General features: G+C 36.9%; 4 protein-coding genes across 6 annotated transcripts in view; 3 read left to right on the forward strand and 1 right to left on the reverse strand.

The window, feature by feature from the left end:
- Positions 1–6,363: 6,363 nt before the first annotated feature.
- On the forward strand, positions 6,364–8,221 carry LOC136414260 (uncharacterized). 2 transcript variants are annotated; one of them, XM_066398172.1, is made up of 4 exons: positions 6,364–7,018; positions 7,286–7,488; positions 7,558–7,820; positions 7,865–8,221. In XM_066398172.1, the coding sequence occupies exons 1-4, from the start codon at positions 6,859–6,861 to the stop codon at positions 7,980–7,982; spliced, it is 744 nt and encodes a 247-aa protein (XP_066254269.1). In that variant the 5' UTR covers positions 6,364–6,858; the 3' UTR covers positions 7,983–8,221. The 2 variants fall into 2 exon arrangements, with proteins under 2 accessions (XP_066254269.1, XP_066254268.1); XM_066398171.1 differs by having other exon boundaries at positions 6,366–7,018; positions 7,873–8,221.
- An 878-nt stretch (positions 8,222–9,099) lies between these two features.
- On the forward strand, positions 9,100–10,023 carry LOC136414377 (uncharacterized). The gene is made up of 4 exons (XM_066398362.1): positions 9,100–9,365; positions 9,424–9,623; positions 9,676–9,835; positions 9,909–10,023. The coding sequence occupies exons 1-4, from the start codon at positions 9,245–9,247 to the stop codon at positions 10,001–10,003; spliced, it is 576 nt and encodes a 191-aa protein (XP_066254459.1). The 5' UTR covers positions 9,100–9,244; the 3' UTR covers positions 10,004–10,023.
- A 253-nt stretch (positions 10,024–10,276) lies between these two features.
- Positions 10,277–12,568, forward strand: VhaAC39-1 (V-type proton ATPase subunit VhaAC39-1). Its single transcript, XM_066398360.1, has 2 exons — positions 10,277–10,494; positions 11,212–12,568. Exons 1-2 carry the CDS (start codon positions 10,374–10,376, stop codon positions 12,135–12,137), a joined length of 1,047 nt encoding a protein of 348 aa, XP_066254457.1. The 5' UTR covers positions 10,277–10,373; the 3' UTR covers positions 12,138–12,568.
- Positions 12,569–14,743: 2,175 nt separating this feature from the next.
- Positions 14,744–25,232, reverse strand: part of LOC136414372 (ribosomal protein S6 kinase alpha-5-like) — a 42,776-nt gene continuing 32,287 nt past the window's right edge. For both annotated transcript variants that reach the window (XM_066398356.1, XM_066398355.1), the window contains exons 6-9: positions 21,227–21,365; positions 20,999–21,176; positions 19,734–20,874; positions 14,744–19,267 (exon numbers count right to left, since the gene is read on the reverse strand). In XM_066398356.1, the coding sequence (XP_066254453.1) occupies positions 18,773–19,267; positions 19,734–20,874; positions 20,999–21,176; positions 21,227–21,365 (1,953 nt within the window). In that variant the 3' untranslated portion in view covers positions 14,744–18,772. The remainder of the gene's footprint in view (positions 19,268–19,733; positions 20,875–20,998; positions 21,177–21,226; positions 21,366–25,232) is intronic.

Raw genomic sequence — 25,232 nt, forward strand, 5'->3', positions numbered from 1 at the left:
CGTTTTCCCGCATTATCTCTTTTGTTTGCGGTTCCACTTTAACATTAACGCGATTTTTGGGGTGGGGTATCAAGAACTTCACACCACAGGGATGGAATAGGATTGGAATTTGTTGAGCTAGTTAAGGCACTAAAAGTGAACATTTGTAGTGAGAAATCCACAACAGAGGAGTGAGAAATCAAATCCCTCTTCTCTTAACATCTCAGCAAACTTGAGCAAAATTAGCAAAATAATTCACGTTTCTTGCATTGCATGATCAGCCCGAATTTCGGTTTTTGATGCGAGAGAGATTTGTTATTCTACAACACAATACAACTCAGATAGTGGGTGTACAGAATGCCGGAAGATAGCAGAAACTCGAAATTGCTGTTTTGCTCTGTGAAACTCGGATTCTGGAAGTTTCTGGCAAACGAGCCTTACCACAGATTTAGCTCTCAAGACAGGGAGAGCCATAAATTCCTTTGAGAAAATTTTCATATATTACAAAAATTATTTAGAAAATATACAGGACTTTGGAAGGCAAAAAACCTATTTTTCTCTATGAGATTTAAATTGTTGCAGAATTTTCAAAAAAACTTTTTTTTGGCAGAGCTACCCAAAACTTAATTTTGCACAAAGATGATATGTTTTTCTGGCACAAAATTTGGGCTATCTGAAATTATCTTAAGAACTCATGCAGAGCGGCTGAAGGTATCAAAATCTCAGTTTCTATTGTAAAACTTTCAAAACTTTTTACTGGACTATTTTATGTGAGATCGAACCCAAAATTTCATTTCTGGGCAAGGGAACACATGATCCTCCATCACCAATTTGTGTTTGTGGACGTTTTGCACAGCCTTAATGAAATATACACAACGAGGGATGTATCAAAATATCCCTTTTTTCCAATAAACTTTGATCGAAAATTAGTAATTAGTCCATTTCATCACAGAGCGATCCAAAACTTGATTTCAAGATACGAAGATGCGTTTTTTTGCTTTAACTAAAATTTTAATTGTTTCCGAAATCCATAAACATACAGAGCGTATGAAAATATAACGATCCTCAATTTCTCTATGAAGCTTAGACTTAAAAAAATCGTAATAAATCTATTTTACCACGGATCAAGCCATGATTTTTATTTCTGGATAGCACGACAAAAATATTCCTCTAACACACATTTCCAGATGTTTCGGAAAGTGTCAGAACCTTCCTTTCTGATATGAAATTTAAACTTTTAGACTTCGTAATAATTCAACTTTGCCATACATCAACACAAAATTTGGTTTCTACATAGGAAAAACCATTTATTCTCGTAATGTATGTTTTCAGATGGTTTGTGAAACTTTGCAGAGACTCAATGAGGTATTAATTTTAAAAAAAGCTAAATTTCCTGTATGAAACTTAAACTTTCAAAATTCGCTTCAAATCCATTTCATCACAGTTTGATCTGAAATTTGGTTTTTGGTTAGGGAGAGATGTTTATTCTTGATACACAAGCTTTTAAGGTTGAGATTCTTTAAATAAACATGCAGAATGCCTGAAAACATAAAAATCTTCAGGTTCTCTATCTACGTAACTTCAACTTAAATATCGTAACAACTCAATTTCCTCACAGATCGACTCCATATTTCACTCCTTTGGCACCTTTTAACATAAATTTATCGAAAAAAATCTACAATTTCCCCATTTCTAAAATATAAAATAACTTAATTTTTGCCCCTTAAACCTGCTTTTTCGGGACAAAACCATTTGAGGCCCTACTTCCGAATCCGATCCTGTTTAATCTACCGCATGATAAGAGCAATATGTTGATATTTGTTGTGCTCGACCATATGTCACGACAATATGGCACACGATCCAATCCGTGAGAAAAATTCGTTTCGTATGTTAAACCCGTGTTTGTTTAAGATTGGCTCACGATGGCCTCTATCACTAATTTATCGGAAAACTCGTTTTGTTTGCTGATGTATTTTCTCATTGGGGTTAACAAGGATTGTATACCAATAATTTAATTATGAATAGATAACAGATATGTATATGTTTGTCTGGGAAATTATTGTACAGAGTGTCAAAAGTCCTGCACAAATTCAGTAAAGTGGTAAGAAATTTTGATTTTGATTGTGCCTTCTTTGACATGATAGACGAACATACAGAGCTACCCATGAAGTAGATAAATGGAATTTATTTGTGTTATGGGACCCCACGCATATAAAGTGTTTGACTCATTTGACTCTCTTGACTCGTGTGACGTCGTGTCTATGACAAGTGATAATTTTGACAATTTCAAATGCCTCCTAGGTATACCCAGTATCGGCTTTATAGGGGCAGCACAGTTGGGCGATGAGCCAGGGCGGCCGACCAGGAATGGTGGAGGACTTTCCTGGTCGGCGTTTTTTCGTGGGGCTAGAGGGGCGGTGATTTTCACCCAAGATGTTAGATTAGCTAAGTCCCTGAGTATACCCTGATTTTTTCTAATCGATTTCCAAAACTAAAAATGATCGCTTTTCAATATTTACTAAACCAAGCAGCGTATTTAGTTTACGTTAAGAAATTCCACAATTTTTCCATATTTAAAAAAATGAAATCGAGTTATTCCCTGCTCGGTACTACCCCTCCCCGACTTTCCCATTGCAGTGCTGCCAAATCATGGACGAGCCTGCCAACAGTGCTGCCAATTTATCAGCTATCAATATCCATGACAATCATTGGCGTACTGCATTTTTCATAATTATATATTTTATAAATTTTCAGCAAACGACCGCCTCTTCCATGACATTTGCAGCCTTTTTAATCTCCTTTGGGCGACCCTGCGTTTTTTCAATAAAACATCTAAACAAAGTTGCGTCTCCGACCGGGAACTTCATAAAAAAACCAACCGTCTTCATGAGCGAATAAAAAAACTTCTGGTGCATTTCACATTCGACCTAGCAATTGACCACTGCCCTTAATGGTTTTAGAATCGAATGCGCCCCGAGAAGCAGAAAGATTTAACACCAAATTTTGTTGCAATCCATATAGTCGTTGTCGACCTATCTGCAAAACTTAAAAAAAGTGAGACTTCAAGGAACTGTATCTCCAGAAGGAGGCAATTTCGTAGATAAGCATATCACCTTGAACCGATACATTTTTGGCCAAGGAATACGTGGTTAAGCGTCGACCTTTGCATTCTGGCACACCCTGTATTGGCCGTCAGTCAAACCGTTTACTTTTTTTGACAATCAAGGACCGTTTCATCACCCCGCTTTCGCCGGACGCACATTGCTCATACTCTGCGAGACTGTCCATTATAAAATATAGGTCTGTCCTTGTCCAGGCCGCATAGATCATCTTCGTGTTCACGGTGTGCTACTGCTTGACATTTGCACTAAATATGTCACCCAGACAATCTCTCGTCGACCTTTTCAACGGCGAGTATTTATTATCGCTTGCTCTTTATACGGTGCCTCGCTCGACAGCTTTCCTTTGATTTATTCCAGGTAATAACCGGGATAGAATCGCCAACAGGAAACCTGTTTTGCTATACCCATTTTGCGCGTTTAAGTCTTGCTTCCAATCAAGAACAAGAACGTTTTGAGCCGTCAGAGCCACCATCAGGAATGCTCATAGAAGCAATTTACATAACTTTTTGAACTTGAGGAAATGATTCGACTCCAGGCGAATCTTTATCACATTTGGTTCCCCAATAACGCACATACCTATACCGAAAAGTTCCGGGCAATAAAATCTTGTTTTTGACAAAACTTTCGTCATATAAAGGAGAAAAGCGGCCGCCCGGACCTAAAATCAACATGATATGAAATTTTTGCCCTCTCGACTGGAATAATCTTTAGTTTCCTAACTGGAGTGGGCACGTATATTGGAAAAATTGAAATTCGCCAAATAGTTACGGTACAGACGGCATCTATAGGGTCCCTGCAAACTCGAACTAAACCCCAAGACTTTGGACCTGCTAATTACGAGGGGACCCTTGCGAAGTGCACATAAAGCTGCTGCCAAGTTTTCCTAAGGTTTTCCAGAGCGGGAAGGGACTTATTTTAGTTAGGGAAACTTGCAAAGCTGCCTAATTTGGCAGCGTGGAGGATATAATTTCCAGGCAACTCTGGCTCTGCTTTATCATCAGCAACTGTTAAATCTTTGCTGACAGGGCGTAAGGCAGTCACTGCATAATTTAGAGCCGTAATATTATGTCGAGGCGAGGGCCAAATTGTTATTAAAACCCGAAGCTCCTACTTTGAGTGAATTCTTGGGATAATAACATAGTGCACCGACCTGTTCCGGCAACGAAAGGAGATTTACAGCCAATATCATCATATCTTCTAAAATGTATCATTTGGGCTTCCAGCCATAAAGAAAAACAAGCTTTAGTTATTGGCGTACGCAACGCAACCTTCCTCTTTAAATTAATGCGATGCCCTTAGGGGTGCGTTAACATATGGTTTTCGAAGTATTTAAACTCGGTATCCCCGAGCCCCTAGGGCCGATGCGAGATACCGGAATAACCGCCAAAGGGCGGACATAAAACATTTTTCCCAGAGGCGCGCTTGCGGATTTGATGAAGATCCACCCGCACGCCCCTGCATTCGTATTGAAAATTGCAACAATTATTATTTTGCAGCGGAAGCAACTTTTTCCTATATGCAGTATACAATGCGAGCAAATTCAATTTGGCCCAAGCGCATTTCATCTGTTAAATATCTGTTATTATGGCAAAGCGTACCCTTTGGCCATGCAGGCTCGCTTATGTTCTAAGCGATGTTGATCTTCATCTTCGTAATGGGTTGTCGTGTCCCGGGTAAGTACGGGCACACCCATTACGTTATGCGTTCTGCAAGGTGCACCAATTTGTCTACAATGTTAACTTAAAGAAATGAATGTGTCTATTCCATCATTCTGTCAGGAGTGTATAGTTTAAGGCCGTTAGGGCATTTTTTCATGAGTCATTGATGCGTGTGGGAGAAATTTAAGACTTCCTGGTCTTAGCACTAGCTGCGTATTTCAATAAACTCATAAATAAAAAAACTTTTAAAAACTGTTGACAAAATTGTACCATTTACAATTTCTTGACAATCTCTATAATAATGATGCCAAATGTGTTACTTGCCAAAATCAAGTTTCAGGCGTATTCCGTTCGATGATATGTGCATCGCCTAATTTTTAAATAAAACAGCTTTTAATTCTTGAAAACTTAGATTTTTATGTATTTTTGGTAGTAAACACCAAATTTTACAGTTTTACACACTCATAAGCTTTCTGAATTATTCAAGTAGGTTTGTTGCCACGATTTCAGAAATGTACTTCACCATCTCATAAATTTTATGAAATAAAGTAGGTTTTTGGCTCGTCCTAAGACGCGTACTTGGATCAGTGGATGTTTGCATACAGTCATGCAGTACGTTAACATAATAGACACTTCACACAGTAGCTATTACTGAATATACAAACGATTCAGGATGCGTCACGGAAATTAGTTGAGATTAATTGAGAAGAAAGAAGACTGAATAGCCCTGACTTCATGGTCCGGACTCAGTTCTAAATTTTCTAAGAAAATGTATATAACGCAAAAATTTAATTTTATTCACAGTTAACTTGCAGGTTTTTCCAATAACAATAAGAACCCATTTGGACGTAGTTCAATAAATTTACACACGCCAGTCTGGCAAGACATCCAGAAACTACGTCGTCATATCCGTTTCCGGTGGCAGCATCCTTAGTTGGCCCGAAGAACTTCCCTTTCTATTTCCGGCAGCTTCCGTTACCTGAGCTCGCTAATTCCATCCCGGGGCGGCGCGGCGCTCTTACCACCAAGGAAGCCCCTTTCGCTCGCGAATATTGCATAATAGATGCCCATCTTGCGGTATTCTGTTTGGAAATATTTGACCCCCGAATTCGAAGAATTTGGACAATAAATGCAGAATGTTTATTGCTGCATACAACGGAGCTGCCGCTAAAACTGAATTTCCCACTTTTTATACGTCACGCATCCTTGTGTTTGTGTGTCAGTAAAAAATCAGTTTGAAGCTCAAAGCTTCGTTAAACAATTATGTAGAATGATGAACAAGGGGGTTTCCAAACCAAATTATAATAATTGAGGTCGGGCAAAAGCAACTCGTAACCCATTTGAGCTTGTGGCAGATATGCAAATCGGCCTTTTGTTTTAACTGGCACATGCAGGTGTATCACGTAGTTTCAAAATTTCTCGATGCTGTGGTAGCAGAGATCCGGTTCATTTATCCACAATTCATATCAGACTGATTAACGAGGGAACAAGGAATGGGGAAGTATAAAATTCCTTCTCCAATTTGTCCAGAAACTTTTTAAGATACAAATGTGTTAAAATCCAATTAAGTTTCGCTGCACAATATGAGAAACATTAAAAACTTCCGTTTTATTTTATCCTGTAAAACTATCTCGGAATCACTAAACGATGCGATTCAATCCACTTTTAAAGTCGCAAATTTATACGAAAGCTAGAAAGTTCGGTATACCGACCGTGATTGGAATTCAAACTGGAACCCCTGCAGGAAGTTATCAGACTCTAACGAATCGAGTTGGTTTCGCCTCGCCTTCCGGATAATTTTATCCGAGGAATAGCGCGAATTACGAGTGAACTCGTACGACAAAAGGTGCGCATGGCCATGTGAGACAGCGGACATGCCTCGAACGATCACCGACCCGAGCCTGCCAACTAGTCGATTCGCATCATGCCAGTGTCGGGGACGTTTCGCTGATTTGCTTTCGACTTTCTACGGTCCGCTGCTAACGTACGAGCGCCTGCTGCAACGACAAAACTCGGATCGATCGCCATTTTAGTGTACGAGCCCGAGAGATACTTTCAAGGCATTTAAACTTTGCTTGAAACCCCGCTAAAACGCAATTATGGCTTGCGGAAAGAAATGGCGTGAGGCTGACACCATTAAGTTTGTCGAACTTTATGAGAAAGCTGAATGTCTTTGGAATTTTAGACACCCCGTATATAAACACAGAAATGCCCGTGATAAAGCCATACAGAATATGCTCAAAGAAATGAACATGACAGGTGAGCCGTTTAGCAAGGACATCAGTATCTTACTTAAATCTTACGTCTAAAGCAAATATGATCCGACATACTAATAATCCACTAGAGCTAGTAATGCTACAATGAAGCAATTTTTACGTCACCATTGTGTGCAGAAAATTGAAAACTTTACTACTTTTTAATTTTCTGCACAAAACGGCTAGGAACATAATACTTTACTGTAGGATTATTATGCTAGAAGACTTTTGAGGGATTTTCAGTACTTAACCTTAAACTCGGTTTTTCCAGACTTCGGCGTAAATGAACTGAAAAATAAAATCAAAAACATCCGCAGCACATATCAGCAAGAAGTTAACAAAATAAGACGGTCGAAAGAAAATCTCGGTGGAGGAATTATGGAGGAGTACAAAACCAATTTGGCCTGGTTTCACATTGCTGATCGGTTCCTGAGGGGCGTCATTAATAGCACTTACAGATCTCCTGCTGCGAAGGTGCGTACATAACTAACATAACATGCTACGTATTGGAATAAACCTACAGTTTCTTAAATAACATTTCAGATTGAAGAAGAAGTAGACGATACTACCTTATTCCAGCAAGATCAGACCAATCTTTATAATATGGTGGAAACTGAAATGGCAATTACTAATGGAGAAACCGAAAGCGATTTGCTTGCATTTCCTGGTAATAGGCAAATTAAAGAGGAGATAATCAAGGATGAGTATGACTCTCCAATTCATCATGAAGTTAAAAGGCGAAGACTCAGTACTCACCACCAGCATGTTGGTTATGAAATAACCAACGGTCTGGATCCAAGTTCTCGGTGGGACAATAATTGTTAATATGGTACTTATAATAATAAGCTAGATTTCTAGGTCGGAAGACATTTTGGAGAGGGTGTACCAGAAAAGTCCTGCATTGGAATCGTATACAACAGCCAAAGATGAATGGTATCACTTCAGCAACAATATTGCTTGTCAACTGAGAAATTTACCTTTAGAAAGAGCCCTGATGTGCCAAAAGAAAATTGTGGATATTTTAACTGAAGAAAGAATAGACTATTTGCTCAATAAAAACGGAGAATTGAAGCCAGATGGACGACAGTCCTAACTTCTAAAGCAAAAGAAATATTTAACGTTCGAGACACAAAGTTACCTATTAAAATAGTGCAATTAAACGTATGGTTTCGATTTTTAATAACTAAAAGCTTTTTGTGTTTTACCACGTAGCCAATCTATGGTATATTATTTTGCCCAATTTTCCGGATCACTGAGCATACTCCGAAAAATATTTTTCACGCACGTAAATTCACAGTATTATAACGTTTTAATTTTCTGCTTGCTAGTGGAAACCTAAATTTAGTAGCCCCATGTACTGCAATAGAATTACAAACCAAATCAAGTTCGGGAACACGAAGGAATAATTCAAAGAGAGGTAAGTGCGCAGAGGATGTAATATACCATATGCAAAGGCAATTTGTCAAAATCACCGGTGCATTGTTAAAAATACCATTTTTCGTACGAGATTACGAACAGGGGGGTGCACCAAGGAGAGTACAAAAGGATAATCTTGCGGAGCCGGATATTATACATGCTGGATAATTTTTCATTACACGAAGAAATTTAGATATATTTATATGAATGTATACATATATCTCTATATCTATATACACACATATATCTATATACATATATATATATAGTAAGAAACAATGTGTTTTCTTGACAATATGGTGAAACATTCATACTTACACGATATAAATATCAAATAACGAAATTCTATTTGTTCTAACAATATTTATATGTATAATTAAATAGAAGATTTATTACGTGCGGAAAATAATTTAAGTTCGTATTTTTAGCATTTACGCAGGAGGTAGGTAGAATGAATATGAAGGCTCCAACTATTATTAATACTAACTTCACATTTGTTGTACCTATTCATGCTTAAAAATGTTTAAAAAATCGTTATTATTATTAAATATTATGAAATGAATTAATGTAACTCTAATTTAGTTAGTTATTATACCCTCTATGACGCAGAGCTTCGTAAGTTATTTGAAAGGTAGGTAAATGGTCATACATATACATTTGACGTTTGAACATAACCTCAATTATTTTGTAAATTTAATTTAACCGAAAAACGGAGATGTTTATGTGAAAAAGGCGTAAATTTTCATAAAATACCTTAGAAACAGAACTAAAAAAAAGCGCCTGTATTCAAATTGCATTTAAACAGACACCCGTTATGGCTTTAGATCCCAGTATCCAGCAAGCCCTTGATCTTCTCTGCAGTGAAAAGCCCCAACAAATTCGAAAACGATCTTCAACTTTCAGTGATGTCTCTCGAGAATTAACAGCCACCACAAGTGAGTATTTCTTTTAAAACAGTATATTGAAACAACTCTCAAAATATATTCTGTGCAGATATACTAGAAAGTGCCCTAACTATTACTCAGAAACATTGTGATAAATGGAGTGCTGTATCAAATGATGTTCTCCAGGAAAAGCTAAATTTACCTGTAATATCACTGGGGGAAGCTAGTGCACCTGCCTTAGTTTCTGTAAAAAAACAGTGCGATATAATCCTCAATAGTAATATGAAAGGATGCAAGCCTAATATTGTGGTAACTAAACTAAAAAAAAATTGAGATTTTGAGAGAAATATCTATTTTTTAGGAAAACATCCTTACCAATTGCCATACAATAGATGATAATTTGCATAACATCAACAATTTCATCAGAAACACCAACAAAACTATTTCTAATTATCGCCTGTTAATTGACAATATGAGGAAACTTGGTCTTCAAAAAACCACATCATTAGAACTCAGTGAAGGTAAACTTAGAATTTCTAACATCAACTTTATGTTCTAAGTTCTCAATGAGAATTTTAGAATATCAATTTTTAGGAGGCTCGGAATTGGCTAGTTTTTGTGACAATAACGTGGATTTTGCTACTTCTTCGCCTATTAGGCGAGCTAGCAAGGAAAAACGGGATCCGTGACAATTATGTATTATTACTTATTGGTCTAATTTAGAATTTGAGAAAACTATTTTGTTTATTTTAATATATTTTACACTATTTACATTTACATATATATTTTAAGAAAATTTCATTTAAACAAAGTCATAACTTATTTTAATAGTGAGGTAATTACATTGCTGACAATTGTTACAAGCTTCCTTTTTACCGCAAAAATGCATCTGGCTATTATACGTCAGCCATTTTATTCGTCATCTTCATCACGTGACTTCATCATGACAATCACATGCTTTTGACAGGGCAGATTGATCATATGACATTCGGGCGAGGTGTATAGTTTATAGAATTTCAAATTTTTACAAATTTTGTCTTAAAAAGCGCAAAAAAAAACATGAAAGGGTGTATATTCAACATCGACAATGGATACTTGGAGGGCCTGTGTAGAGGATTCAAATGTGGAATACTCAGACATGCAGATTATTTGAACTTGGTGCAGTGTGAAACCCTTGAAGGTAAGAAACTCCTATGTTGGGGTACATTATTGTAATGTTTGATCATTAAATACTACCCTAGTACTCAGTTATAGAGAATTAAAGTTTAAAAAGTATATGTAAAGGTTGGGTGGGTTTTCAAGTTTGTTAATTGTTGCGACAATTTCTTCTTTGAGAGATGCATGAATGGGAATATCTTACAGCCTTTAAAATATTTGATTCTCTCTACATAAAAACCATAAAATTTATAACATATGCAGGAAGACAAAAGATAATTATAACATACAAAAGACATAGATGCATTTTGTTATTACCTATCGCTCCATGTAATACCTCCACTAGTCCTATTTGCAGCATGTGAAAGGTGATAAATTTATAGGGGAATAATGTGGTACAGTGCCCTCCCTAATAATATTCATTCAAATACATTTGACATGTTGAAAGACAGTAACATAGGTTGGCATCTTTTGTGGTGTTCAAAGCTATACCACATATTTTAGAAGAATGTTTATCAAGGTCCAATATTCATGTAATTTATTAGGTGTGGGCAGGTACTACCACATTTGACATGAAAGGCGCCACAACATTGTTTTTTTGAAAAAAGGCAGGAATTTCTAACAATAAGGCTAATTTTTTGGTACAAAACTGGTTTTGCCTCTGTTATTGACCACATTAATCCTCTTCATTACTTCTCAGTCATTTCCAGACTAGTTTCAAACTCAATTATTAATTTTACAGACTTAAAGCTTCATCTCCAAAGCACTGACTATGGCACCTTCTTGGCAAACGAACCTTCGCCTCTTGCAGTTTCCACCATAGACAACAAACTGCGAGAGAAACTCGTCATTGAATTCGAGCATATGCGCAACCAAGCTGTTGAGCCTCTATCCACCTTTCTGGACTTCATCACTTATAGCTACATGATTGACAACATTATTCTCTTAATCACAGGGACTTTGCACCAAAGGCCTATTGGAGAGCTCATTCCCAAATGCCACCCTCTCGGCAGTTTTGAACAGATGGAAGCGATTCACGTCGCCTCGACTCCTGCAGAGTTGTACAACGCCGTGCTGGTCGATACCCCTTTGGCCCCATTTTTTGTGGATTGCATTTCGGAGCAGGATTTGGATGAAATGAATATTGAAATCATTCGTAATACCTTGTACAAGGCGTACTTGGAAAATTTCTATGATTTTTGCAAGAATATCGGAGGTACAACCGCAGATTGCATGTGCGAAATCCTCGCTTTTGAAGCTGATCGTCGTGCTATTATTATCACAATTAATTCGTTTGGAACCGAGTTGTCTAAGGACGATAGAGCCAAGCTGTATCCTCGTTGTGGAAGGTTAAACCCCGATGGTCTTGCAGCGTTGGCCAGGGCTGAAGATTACGATCAGGTCAAGGCAGTTGCGGAATATTACGCCGAATACCAGAAGCTGTTCGAAGGCGCCGGAAATAACCCTGGGGACAAGACGCTTGAGGACAAGTTCTTTGAGTATGAGGTGAAGCTAAACATAAATGCCTTCATGCAGCAGTTTCACTTTGGAGTGTTTTACTCCTATTTAAAGTTAAAGGAGCAGGAATGTCGCAATATTGTTTGGATTGCTGAATGCGTCGCTCAGAAGCATAGGACCAAGATCGATAATTATATTAACATCTTTTAAATTTGGCGGTTACAGGCGTGTTTCGAAAAAAGTATTTTCTCATTCCAACGTTGCTTTAGATCAAGGTTCAACTCATGTTATTGTTAATTTCTTTATACATTTCCAGCGCCTCTGTGTTATAGATATGGCGTGGAACTAAATAGCATATATCTAATTTTTTTTCGTTTATGTGATGCATATAAAATTGTGAAAGCTTGTATAGAATTGTAAGCCGATTTCTATGGTTTTTAATTATATTGTTGTATTCCCATGCATACCATAATCAGTTAAATGATTAATTTTTCTTCCTTCACAATAATTAAACATAAAAATAATTTTATTCTTTTTATTTACACTGTTATAATTTACACATAATATTCTCTTTAGTTAGAATATTGTCATATTATTGTAAATCTGATTTTTCCTGTTATTATAAAGACGTTAGCTAGAAAGTTGCGTGTTTTAGAATTTTAAACAAATTTGATTTATATTTTCTAGAAAATGACACGGATGTGAGAACCAAACATCTAGTATTTTTCATTTAATTCATTGTGCTGCAGAACCACTTAGACTGTGACCGCTTTTGATACGCGAAATTTCTGTGATCAATGGTGATCAATTCAGCATAACGTTTTATTGGCTATAAATTTGGAAAGTCAATTGAGAGAAACTCGAGGATGTAGATACCGATTTATGTTTCAATAACTCGTAACAAAGTACCCTACATTGAAATATAGAAAACCTTCCTCAAGTAATATGGAATTTCTCATTGAACTCGTGAAATTTGTATTATAAGACGATTACAAGAAACTACAGTGGTGTTCGGTTATAGTGAATCCGCTTATAACGAACTGAGGTTAAAAGACACAAAAAAAGTCCTATATAAGGCTAATGCTTTTTTGCCGCTTATAGCGAACTTCCGGATAGAACGAACCAATTTTATCGTGTATTTAGGTTGTAAAGGGTGATCGACGGGAACCTGACGATTTTGAATTGAACTGTACATAGTTATTTTTGACAAAAAATTTAATTCTAATTTATAAAATAGTTTATTATTACATGCCATTTGATTAAGTGGTGAAAAATTATGTCGGGTAAGTGATGTCCCTCCGCCTGAATACTAGTTTCCAATCTTCGCACGAAATGGCCATTAGCCGAGCCATCATTTCAGCATTGATTTAAGCGATTTCTTCCCTGATGGCCTCTTTTAATATATACAGAGTGTATCTTAAGTAGAGGTTTTCCTTTTAACACGACATAGACCTCAAAAAACTAAGCGAAATCTTTATGCAACGTTTTTCCGAAATCCTAAAAATAACCGAATTATGCGCATATGAGTTTTAATATGTTTCGGTATAACATCTAAATCCGTCCCTGCGTAAAATAGCAAATGCGACGTAAAGGGAAAAAATCCCACAAAAAATTATCAGTTATAGTAAAAACGTAAACAACATTCAATGTTTACTGTTTTTATGCGGTTTACTGTTTATGTTTGCGCAGATTTAAAAATCGGCGGCGAAGTTTGGCTCCAGCTGTTATTTTGATAGATATTAATACTATTTAATTGAGAATGACTACTAATTACTCTAATAACGAATTGGTTGATATGGTGTTGTACGCTGATCATTTTCCGTTAAAGACATCATTCTGCAGCTAGTATATTTATTTATTTTATTGGAAGAGGTCGCGAGACCGGAAATAAAAGAGCATGGTGGATATGCTGGAAGATCCAGGCCTTCCCGGATGGTACAAACTGAGGAGCGTGTTTTAGATATCCTCCAAAACGATCCGCCAATGACGACAATTTTGAACGCCCTTTGTAGCCAGCCCCGGAGTATATTTATTAAAACTTTCACACACGCACATTTCGATTGCTTTTAAGATTTTGAAAAAATGTTACATAAAGATTCTGCTTAGTTCTTGCGATCTGTGTCCTGTTGCAAGAAAAACCTTTACTTAAGATACACCTTGTATAGTGATGTATCACTTAATAAGTAATAAATTATTTTTGTGGTATTTAAATAAAATATTTGAAACCCAGGTGCTTTTTTGGGAAAAATTACATGCACATATGTATGAATCATATACTAATATATATATATATATATATACTAATATATATATATACTAATAATACTACATATTTAGTTTACTTTCCTTTTACGACAAACTCCGGTTATAGCGAACCAATTTCACTTCATTCTTCAAGTTCGTTTTATCCAGAAAAGACTGTATTTTATTGAGTCAGCATATTAATTCAAACTATTGCAAGTCTAAACATGGTATCCAATATTAATCTTATATGTACCTCTGCCTCCCTCTGATATCTTCTCTATTTAAACCATTCTTCTTTGGGTTTGGGTTTGAATGGGAGGTTTTGAGATAATTACTATCAGATAACATCTGGGACATCTAGCATGGTTTTAAGGTCTTTAAAATCCTTATTGAACCATGTAAAAAAGTTAGACTTAGGTACTTCATTATTGAATTAGATGTAAAATAAATTTCTGTTTATTTCTATTTAGTATTCTTTTTCCACGCAGGATACGCAATTAAAGCTCCGTACTTGCAATTTGGGTTGGAGAATTAAAGGGTTCAAAAACTACTTGGAAAGCAGCAAAACAACATTTATAAAGAATCAAAAATTAGTTTATTTTACTAAACACGGGGGGCACATATAAACAATAATATTTCTTTACAACCGGAGCCCATCAATCGACAGATTCGCATTATAACAAAAATAACAAGGCACTGCTGTCCATTTTTGGTCTATTCATGTTCGACTATCAATTAAAACTATATCTCTCGTCTATAAAATAAATATTATCATTCATCATAACTCTCTTTATTTTCCAATTTCTGTCTTATAAATAAAATGAAATTAATTATTGGTTTATCGACCCTTCGCAGTTACCATACAAGCCGATAATAACGGGTGGCCATTAAAAAAAACCGCAATAGGCGGTGAACAGTAAACGTAGGGAGTTGATGAAGCCTCTTTCTGTATATCATCAAACACATGATGACAACTGATAACAGATGGATTTATCCAAGATATGCCTTAGAGATATTTCGGCGCCTAGTTATGGTTTTTTTGAATGGTCGCGCATTACAAACTATTAATAATTTTTCCTGAGTGCAAAACGTAAATCTACTAGGGAGGCAAACTTAAATTAAATATCACCTAAATAAACGTAAATAAAATACAACGCAATGAATCTACAAAAGAGTGAAATTGACTATGAACGACCACTATGAATTTCCCTAGTCTCGGGATTACGAATTAAGTAATAATAATACATAATAATAACTATTAGTCGGTTGCATTTTCTAGAGTAGGAGCTACTGGTTATTATAATGAGCAATATGAATTGAAGGTTAAACTGATATCAATAAGTATATTTGAGATCACAGCAAAAATAGTCTTAAAACTCTAATAGACTATTCCAAATCAATAAGTTGCTTCAGGCGCACCATTCTATAACAACAATAATTTTGAATTTCAAAGAGTTAAACAAAAGCTCCGAATGATTATTACTTTATTTGAAATCAACTTATTGCAACCGCCCTAAACATTTGTAAACTTCAACGCTTCTTTCGTCGTTAATTATTATTAACAAAAGGACGCTTTGATTATTCATCAATGAATAATAGTTTGTTATAATAAATCTAACGGATAATCATTAAAAACAGACCTTGCAGCAGACGGTGAACCGAGATTTACCATGAAACATTTGACTGGTAACTGACTTGAGTTTTTTTAATGATCACCCTTTATATACACTTTTGTCTAAGGTACTTACACTTATGAATATGTACACATTTTTGGTAAATTTATAATAATTCTTTATCAAGGAAGTGCACTTTTAAGTCTCAGTTAAAAGAAGGCGGGATTTTGGCCTGGATCCAGGATCATCCCGGGAGACGTAGAGAGTGGCTCTTGCATATGTTTTGTATATTGAAAACGGTAGGCACTTTCAAGGAAAACAAGATCATTCTCGAGTTTTCATTGATAGATATTTAGAAACCATATTGGAAATTTTAAGAACGCTCACTTCAAACCTTCCTTTCTGACACCATTTTTAGAGGGAAGTGTCATATACACGTATGAGATTCATGGTAAGGTTGAAGCTGCTGATTTTTTAAATTAGAGAGATGCTAAGTAAGAACTTGTATGTGTAAGTAAGAATTTGCCTATTAAGACGTAAAGCAGGTTGCAAATATGTATTAGTTCTCAAATCTATGGTGCTAATTGGCTGGAAAATATTTTCAAGATGGTCGCACCTTCAGCTACACTGGAAGTTGATGTTAACGTTCTTGTTTTAACTGAATGGCGATGTCATTTGTTAATGTAAAATGTTAAAATTCAATTAAATGTTCTATTAAAATGTAGAGAATTAAAAAAAAGTTATGAACTGTGCTTTATCTTTTCCAAATAGTTTCACGAGCGCAGAGTTGTCAATTCCAACCGAAAATGTCCAATTTTAGTATCTTTTCGTAACACACGATATTCCTGCATTTTGAAACTGATACACGTCTGTCGCCGCACGTGTCCGATATTAAAAATGATGTTTGAGTGATTCCTCTATGAATGATCAGCATAAGTCACGGAAGAGTAATATAGCACAATCGTGTAGGTGCTACCTCTCTTCAAACGTTACCCCAAGAGTTATAAAAAAAAGTTCCTGTAGGTACAATTGAAAGTTCTCAAGCACATCGTCAGAAAAGTACCGTAACGTTAGTTGACATTTACACACGCACATGTTTACGACATTAATTACGTTATCCGATTACATAGATTAAAAAAAATTAATCTTAAGAATTTCGAAAATAAAGTGTAACGTTACGGCGATCTCCCAAGCGAATTGTCATAGCAAATGACACAAGAGGTCTCTATCCATCTACAGTTAATATCAATCCCGTGAACCCCCACGTAGCTAACATTTGAATGTTTTCCATTGAGTTTTGAAATGCTACAATGCCAACGAAATCAAGAATTGAATCGATGTTAGACAATTAACCGACGTGAAATGGTTTTTATCACTTTTACGGGAAGCACTTTAGCAATAGCGGTTGTAGGATGGGTTATTTTTAATGACGTCATGAATCAGCTGCTACGTGTTAAAATCGTCCCCATAATTTTCCAGTTTTAACCAGCCTAAGGACTTGTTTTATTTGTCGGATATTGTTGGCAGGAGAAAATTGGGTCTTGAAAAAAACTCAAGTTCTCATGCTAAAGTTCTCCGGGGTTGATAGGGAAATTAAGTCATATCACGATGAAGTTGAACATTTTTGTGATTTGATCGCATTTACCCTACATATAGTAAAAGATCATTAAAATGATTTGGTCCAAAATTAAGTCCGGAATTAATTTTGCCCATAGCACATCATACTGCGTGTCGAGGTGAATGCAGTAACTATAATAAAGTTGACCTCTTAAATCTCTTTCGAATAGATTAGTGACGATTATTTGCTGACCGCTATAGGCCAAATTTTCACATTTTTGAAATCTTTCAAAAATCAGCTTTACATATGACCGAGAGTACAGCCATCTTGAAAGTATTTTACTTGATAAGTGGCTAGCATAATGGGTATGGTAGTTTTTCCATACTGATCGATGATATTTTCAGGAGGTGGGGAAAACACTGTGTACCCAGGTAATTGAATGAGTTTTTGTAGAGTGTAATTGTTCAACGACTTCCTACATGTTAAAATCACGAATAGGATTTTAAATTTACTAGACTCAGTTTTTTGTGAAAAACGATAAAAAAGCAAACGATGAATGATATAAAAATATCTGAGAATTAATTTAAAAATTATTGAAAACAACAAGCCACTCTGATTAAAATTAAATATTTGCAATCCTAAAGATATTTTATTGGAAAAATGTTCAAATCAGGCAACGTTTCGACTGGTTCAATCATTTTTCGTTTGACCTCCAAGAAAAGTGTAAAATTGAAGAAAATAAGTGTGTTTAGTAAAACGTTAGATCTAAAAAGTCTTTTTATTAATTTCATGAAGGTTCAAAAAGCAGACTGTTTAAGGGACAAAGAAGTGAGTTTTGAAATTAAAATATGACCCTTCCACTACTCCTGTTTCAATTTGCGCCTTCAAATCGAGTTAAGAAAGTATTTTTTTGAAAGTTTATTTTGTTGACTCAAACTATTGGACTTATATTATTGCAAACAGGCAAGTTGCACCTCCTCACATTTTATCTAATAGTTCCAAAGTAATAGAAGAGTCTAGCTTCACAAAAAAGATGCATATTTTTATATCCAATTAATCCCTCCTCACGCCAATCACAAGAACCCTCTACTCTACGCTCCAATCAAACTGACAGCGTTTACTCCATCTACGGCAGTTTTTATGTAAACGCAGCAGTTTGAAAAAACATATCACATTTTCATTCAGTTTAAACAAAACTGGGTACCTACCGCGCGGTACCCAAAATTGCCAGGCTTCGACTGGTACTAAAAACAATACGCACTAATACTGCTCTTTTTTTTCGAAAATGTCGCAAAGCAACAGTTTTATTCGAAACATCACCAAACCTCAGATCAAATTTACAAGAAATGTACGTCAATATAACCTGGCAATAAAATAGGGAAGCTTTGTCAGCTTTAATAAGCGTTTTAAAAAATAGCTGAAACATTGGTCTACCGCGCGCTTCTCTTGCCGTCACCCCTTTGGGGTGGTACAGCCTTCTTCCGGATTTTCGTGGGACTATCGCACTCGCTGGGGGTGTGCTGGTCTAGTTTACGCTTGCGTGTTCGGTATGGAAGCGACACGAAAGTACTCGGATCACAGTCGATTTCCAGTCTTTGGCGCAGAATTCGCTCGCTCTGCCTAGTTTGCACGTACACTTTTCTCTCCCGCTTGCGACCTTCTTCTCTGATGATATTTGAGTCTATAGAGTTCTTGTCTGAGACCACGATTCCACTGGAGCCGGTGGATTCTCTAACTCTCATGCTGATATCTGACCCTTGCGATTGTCGGGCGTTTTCTTCCGTTTCAGTCTTTTGGCTTAGTTCCAGGGAGAATTTGCTCTTCAGCGAACTTTCACTGGTAAAGGAGGAGGAACTGCTGCTATTGTTGTCACTAGAGCTCTTTTTCTTTCGTCGACGCTGGGCTAATTTCGCGCTCAGAACGTCCTGGAAAAGAAATGATTAATATCATCAAATACCATAACTTGAAGAAATATGTATCCATTGAATCAATTGGGAAAAAGTATCTCATACTATCTTATAGGTTTTTAAAGACTGTTGAAAGCCATGAATCTATTTGAAAACAGATGCTCTTATTTCTGTTTCCATTATCTTAACAAGGACTTATTTGAACGAGGAGTCGTACGTGTTATTTACTCATACTTCCCCTCGTTCCAGATGCAAACAGCATTAATACTTCAGACTTGTTCAATGATCCTCTCTTTTTTGAACGTCCCTAAGGAAATCTTAAGCTATGGCGTTTTGCACAACAAGCCCATGATGTACTATTGAGTGCACAGACAAATATCGAGAAAAATGGCATTTTATAATTTTTCCCAGCCGGTTTTTATCGTAATACTTCCATATTAATAACTTTATTTTTTCTTAAAACCATCAAAAACCATTATCTTACCTGCAACCTGAATCCTTCCTTTTGCGCTTGATGAAAAGCGTCAAAAGTGGTCTGCAATGTCATCTCACCCCCGGTAGACAAAACCCCCGGAGTTCTAAGAGCAGTCTCGGCAATCTTCTCCTGTTTCCCTTGCAGCCAGTCGTTACACTTCAAGTCCACCATCTGCAATCTTTCACTAGGTGTGACCGTCAGTAACCCCTCGACCACTATCTTAGCCTCATCGGAGACATCTTCCCAAGCCGCGGAATCAAAATTGAAATCTCCGCTTTTGATTCTGGTGATTATAGAACCAACGCTTTCATCTCTACTGCGTGCGTGAAAGGGAGCTGTTCCGCACAACATTGTATAGAGAATGACGCCTAAACTCCACAAATCGCAGTTTTCATCGTAGCCTGCAGGATCTCCTTTTAGGACTTCTGGAGCAGCGTAATGTAGTGTGAAACAGGGAGTGTGCAGCGATTCAGTTTCTCTTTTCAAACGGGCGAACCCAAAGTCGATGATTTTGATCTCCGCATCATCGCTGGCGGATGTAAAAACGAGATTTTCAGGCTTTAAATCGCGGTGCACCACTCCTCGAACATGCATGAAGCTCACTGCTGAAACCAGCTTTTTCAAAATTCCTGAAGCTTCGCTTTCCAAAAACCGAGTTTTCTTCCGTATCCTATCGAAAAGCTCTCCCCCCTCCAGCAGTTCCATCACCAAATACGTGTATTTCTCGTCGTGAAAACAGTCGTAAAGGGTGACGATATTAGGGTGGCCCTGACAGGCCCTTAATAAGTTAATCTCTTGGGTGCAGTCTCTATGTCTACTGATAATCTTGACGGCATATTCAGTTCTGGTGCCTTTATGCACGCACCTCCTACAGATTGAGAAGGTACCGTCACCCAGTATGGGCTCGTCCAAGTCCATTTCGTACTGCTGGAAAAAGGGGGAATTGTTCAGTTGAGAGCGGAGGAAGCTGTAGAGGTCGTGGTTTAGGGGACTGTTGTCCGAGATCGCGTTTTTTGAGAATACTATTGAGGGAGCTACGTAGGAGTAACCCTTGAAGATTTTGTCGTAGTTGGGAGGCACCACCGCGGGGGAGTCAGTGGGGGGCATCGTGGTAAATTCGTCGCTAAAGTTGGAAACATCCAACTCGTTTCTATGGGAAAAAGATTATGAGTAATGGTTATTTATTTAACTAGTTAAGAAGTGCTTTGTTTTGTGTAACTAGTGGGAAAATGACACTAGTTACACAATATAGCACTTCTTAATAAGATCAATACCTAATAACAGGTACAAAAGGGGCAGAAATCTCCTTTCTGGCCAACTTATCCCAGTCGAGGGTCTTAAAGAAGGGATGCCGTTTCAGTTCTTTAGCATCCTCCTCGCCGCCCCCCAGACGTTGCCTTGGGTCTTTCACCAGCAGTTTACTGATGAAATCAGCCACATTTTTTCCTAAAGCTGTGCAAAGATTTAGTTGAAGATCTATCAATCAAGACCCTAAAACTTACAATCGGGGATTGGAGGGGTTGTTTTTAAGATTCTTCTGGATATTTCTTGTTGGGTGTTCCTTTCGCCTTCCACAGTGAAGGGGGAGGCACCCGTGAGAAGTTCGTAGGTGAGCACACCCACTGACCACCAATCCACGGCCTAAAATTAGAGAAAATGATGAAAACATTTAGAAAGATGAATATATTTTATTGTTTTACTGTTTTTTATGTTTATTTTACTGCTTTTAGGATCGTTACCAACATCTAAGTTTGAAAAATTTACGCAGAGTTTTGATTTTTTTTGGCAATTTTTACGCGGTTTTTGGGCGTCTAAACCTAAACAGAGTTTTGGGGTTTTTACTACTTTTTTTGATTGTATCGGTTGTTTTTCAAAAGTTTTGATGTTCACTGACTCTATGCCCTATTTCAAAACTGAATAAAGAGGTATTTTAAAAATTAAGCATTTTCTTCGAAAACAATTCTTCGTTGTATCCAAATCTGATCGATCTCTATTAATAAACAAAGCGATGTGGCGACCCAAAATGTTGAATTTAAAAATAGCCAAGAAACATACAAAGCAACTGTTGCTGCAAATGCTTAATTACAATATTTTCTTGAATCGCCAGACTACACCGTGTGCCAAGCCAAGCAATTAATTGCGAATATTCTTCGACTAGGAGTTTCAAGGGTGAAACAAAGTGACATCGATTTTTAGATTATCTCTACTACTTAGTTCAGGTTTCTGGGTCAGAAATTCCAGCGATACGACAAGGAATCGTTCCACATTCAATGACTCAGCTGCGAAGACAATTTTGCGATTAAGCCCCTCGGAGATTTAGTTTTCATTTTGGTCCTTGGAAGGGCTTATTTTGTTACTGCATAAAGTACCGTTTACCACACCGGTTTCGAGTCATACCCTTATACAAACACACAAAGCGAATTACTGAAATTTCCGACACACCCACCGAGCGCCTTGAGATATCTGAGGAAACAGCCTGTGACTAATGAGCCGCGTTTTGATTTCTGGCCAGATTTTTTTTAGATTTCGAATCTTAAAAACCAGACTTACATAAAACTATTACTATACCCTGACCTACGAAATGCGTTTATTAGGTTTCAGCATGCACATAATCAACTGGCCAGAGCAACAAGTTACTATGACCTATAAATAAGTGCAGCCAAACCTTGTACTTTGCATCTCGGGTTAAAAATAACTTGATGAGACTTGATAAAAAGCTTAGCAGCTTAGAGCTTAAAGAGTTTTGTATGCGATGTGGTAAAGCTGCTCCGCCCTTGACAAGTTCGGAACGATGTTTGTTCGGCCTGTTATCTCTTGCCCAGATATAATAAGCCCAAGTTGTCAAGTACACTCGCTGCACCAACAATTTACATAAATACAACACATAATAGTTCTTTTTCAGATCGGGGCAAAAATAGCGAAGTAGGTCGAAGATGCAGGGTATCCTGAAAATCTCCCCATATCCGCGATACGACCTTTACCTGCTGCACGTGCGAATTATGGCGTCCCCATTGTGTAATCAACTTGAGATTGTGACGCAAAGGGTACCAGTACCAATGCACATTGCGTTGATAAGCGCGTCAAGCGGTCTTTGTCGCGCCTGCAGCTAAAAAGAGAGAGGAAACACGGTGGTACCTCGCGTCCTTGCCGCGAAAGGTGGCCCCGTTTCGCTTTGGAGAAGTAGGTTACCGATTATGGGTACCTAACTGCGATTGTTTCTTTTTTGTAATCATATGTGCAAGTAATACTAATATGTTTACTCAAAGAACCACAATAATCGAGATTCAAAAAGAGATGCATTCATAGCAACAACAGCAGGTTGACCTCGATTTAATTCTTTCCGTTGCTATTTGGTACCCGGAGCCAATTTCACTTTCCTTTCTCCGGCGCGGGCGCTTACTTCATATACGGCGCAAAGGACATTTTTAACGGTACCCGATGGTACTCGATGAAATAATGCCAAACCCACCGATTTGCTCCAACGAAAACGAACGGCTTTTTACCTGCCGGCCAAAGCAGTTAAAGTGGCGTTTTACTGATTTGTGTTGGAATTTGTGTTTGGTATTTCAAAAGGACTGTTAAAGCGAGAGCTTAACAATCGTTTTGTTTAATTGTCCAAAGGGTTCGTTTCAAAGCTCTTGTCAACAGTCGTTATAGACTCCACTTGATGCCTGAAAAAAAGAATTCCGATGAAAAGTTTATTTTACGTTTCTTACCATAAATGGGTCTTTATATAAAGTGACTATTATTTGTGGGTAAACATGGCACGTTCTTAGAACAATATGTACTCCGACTAGAAATTTCTTTTTTTATGCATTTAATACTTTAACATTAAAATAACTTTTACTTTATATTTTAAGATTTTGGAATCTTAAGCATGAAGATTGGTACAAAATGGTATCAGTCCAAATGTCTGAGAAAAAGACTCTTTTGTGGAAAATTGTAACTCTGAAAATTAAGAATGTAGAGATCTTTTCTGGTCAATCTAATAGATCCTATGCAAATGAAAAAACCGTCGCAAAACACAGATTAAAATGGACAAGAGTACTATGCAATATTTTTAGATTTCGGAAGAGCGCTATCTTCAAAGAGGATCTCAGTAAGTGTTTCTAGATCCCAAATCTTTAAATAGGCAATTTTGAAAAAATTACCGATTCTACAAGATCATATCTTTTGCTCCATAAAACTACAATTTTTGCTCCATAAAATAGGGTAATAAAGACATAAAAAAAAACGAAGTTTAAAGAATATTCTCGCTTAATGTTGAAAAGCAAATGTTTGGTCTTCTGGGTCTCGTGTCCAGAAAATCCCTATGCAAATGCCATATTCGCATTAATTTTACGTCCGTGACGCAGTGCCTCCAACGAAATATGCGCGAATTTACGGCCAAACAGTTTGCCGTGCAATCGCCATTCTGGATTGCACAATTGTAACTTTTTCTAGGTTATGAGATATTTGAACGTTTTTACGTTACAAACTGTCTCGTGAATTTCGCAAGAAAAAACATTTTAATTTACCCAGTAATACCCGCATGTAACTATTAAGAACATGCCTATAACTCGTTAAAATGATCAAGCATTATAAATTTCTGCGCGAACAAATTTTCGTCTTTTTTTAAAGTAAAATGCAACACATTAGTTGTCGTGATAATTATTGACGCTACTCCTCCAAGCTCAACAGACGACCCAATGGAGGCCACACTCAACAGTTAGTGAAGAGTAATCGTTAAAAAAAACCCTCGAATAGGGTTGAGAGAGATAAGAGGCATAGAGAGAGAGAAATAGAGAAATAGAGATGAGAGGCATGTCTGGGATCAATTGATGTTAGCCAGATGTTTGATGATAAATAGTAAATTGCTTAATCAACGACCTACGTTTATGGTTCAACGCCCACTCTAAGGTTTTTTCAATGATCACTTGTTATTTGTACATAAGCATATATCTTCTGTTTGGCAGCCGGATGTACCTTAAAAGCTAGAATTAATAAACGTTCAAAACAAATAATATTTTAAGCAATGTACAAGGTGTTTTGCAACATTGCCATATCTATGGAAAAACAATGGTGACATTAGACAGTTTAATGACAATCCCTGCATCTAGGGTATTTAATATAAAATTAAGAGAGGATGGCGGTTAAGAAGACTTAAAATTTTACATTTTAGAGGGCTCTAAGACTGGTTTTGTGTGTTTTTCTCCATGTGCAATTTCGGAAACTTATAATTCTGAAAGACATACAGAGCTCCTTTGTGGCAGTCTTAAACCTTATCTAGATGTACTTAATCAGTACTTAAAGCACAAGTTAAAATGTTGCATGTTCTGATATAAATAGATAAAAATAACCAGCAATTTCCAAAACTTAAAAACTGCACTCGAGAGCTGAACGAACTCTAATTTGGAAAACGGAATCATTCTTATAGCCGTTGTTTTCCTTTTGAATAATTTTTTGACAATTTCGGAACCTTCTTCGTATCAGTCAGAATGTGCGATAATGAATAGATTATCTGGAACA

The sequence above is a fragment of the Euwallacea similis genome, chromosome 17 (assembly GCF_039881205.1).
Source record: "Euwallacea similis isolate ESF13 chromosome 17, ESF131.1, whole genome shotgun sequence".
Lineage (NCBI taxonomy): Eukaryota > Metazoa > Arthropoda > Insecta > Coleoptera > Curculionidae > Euwallacea > Euwallacea similis.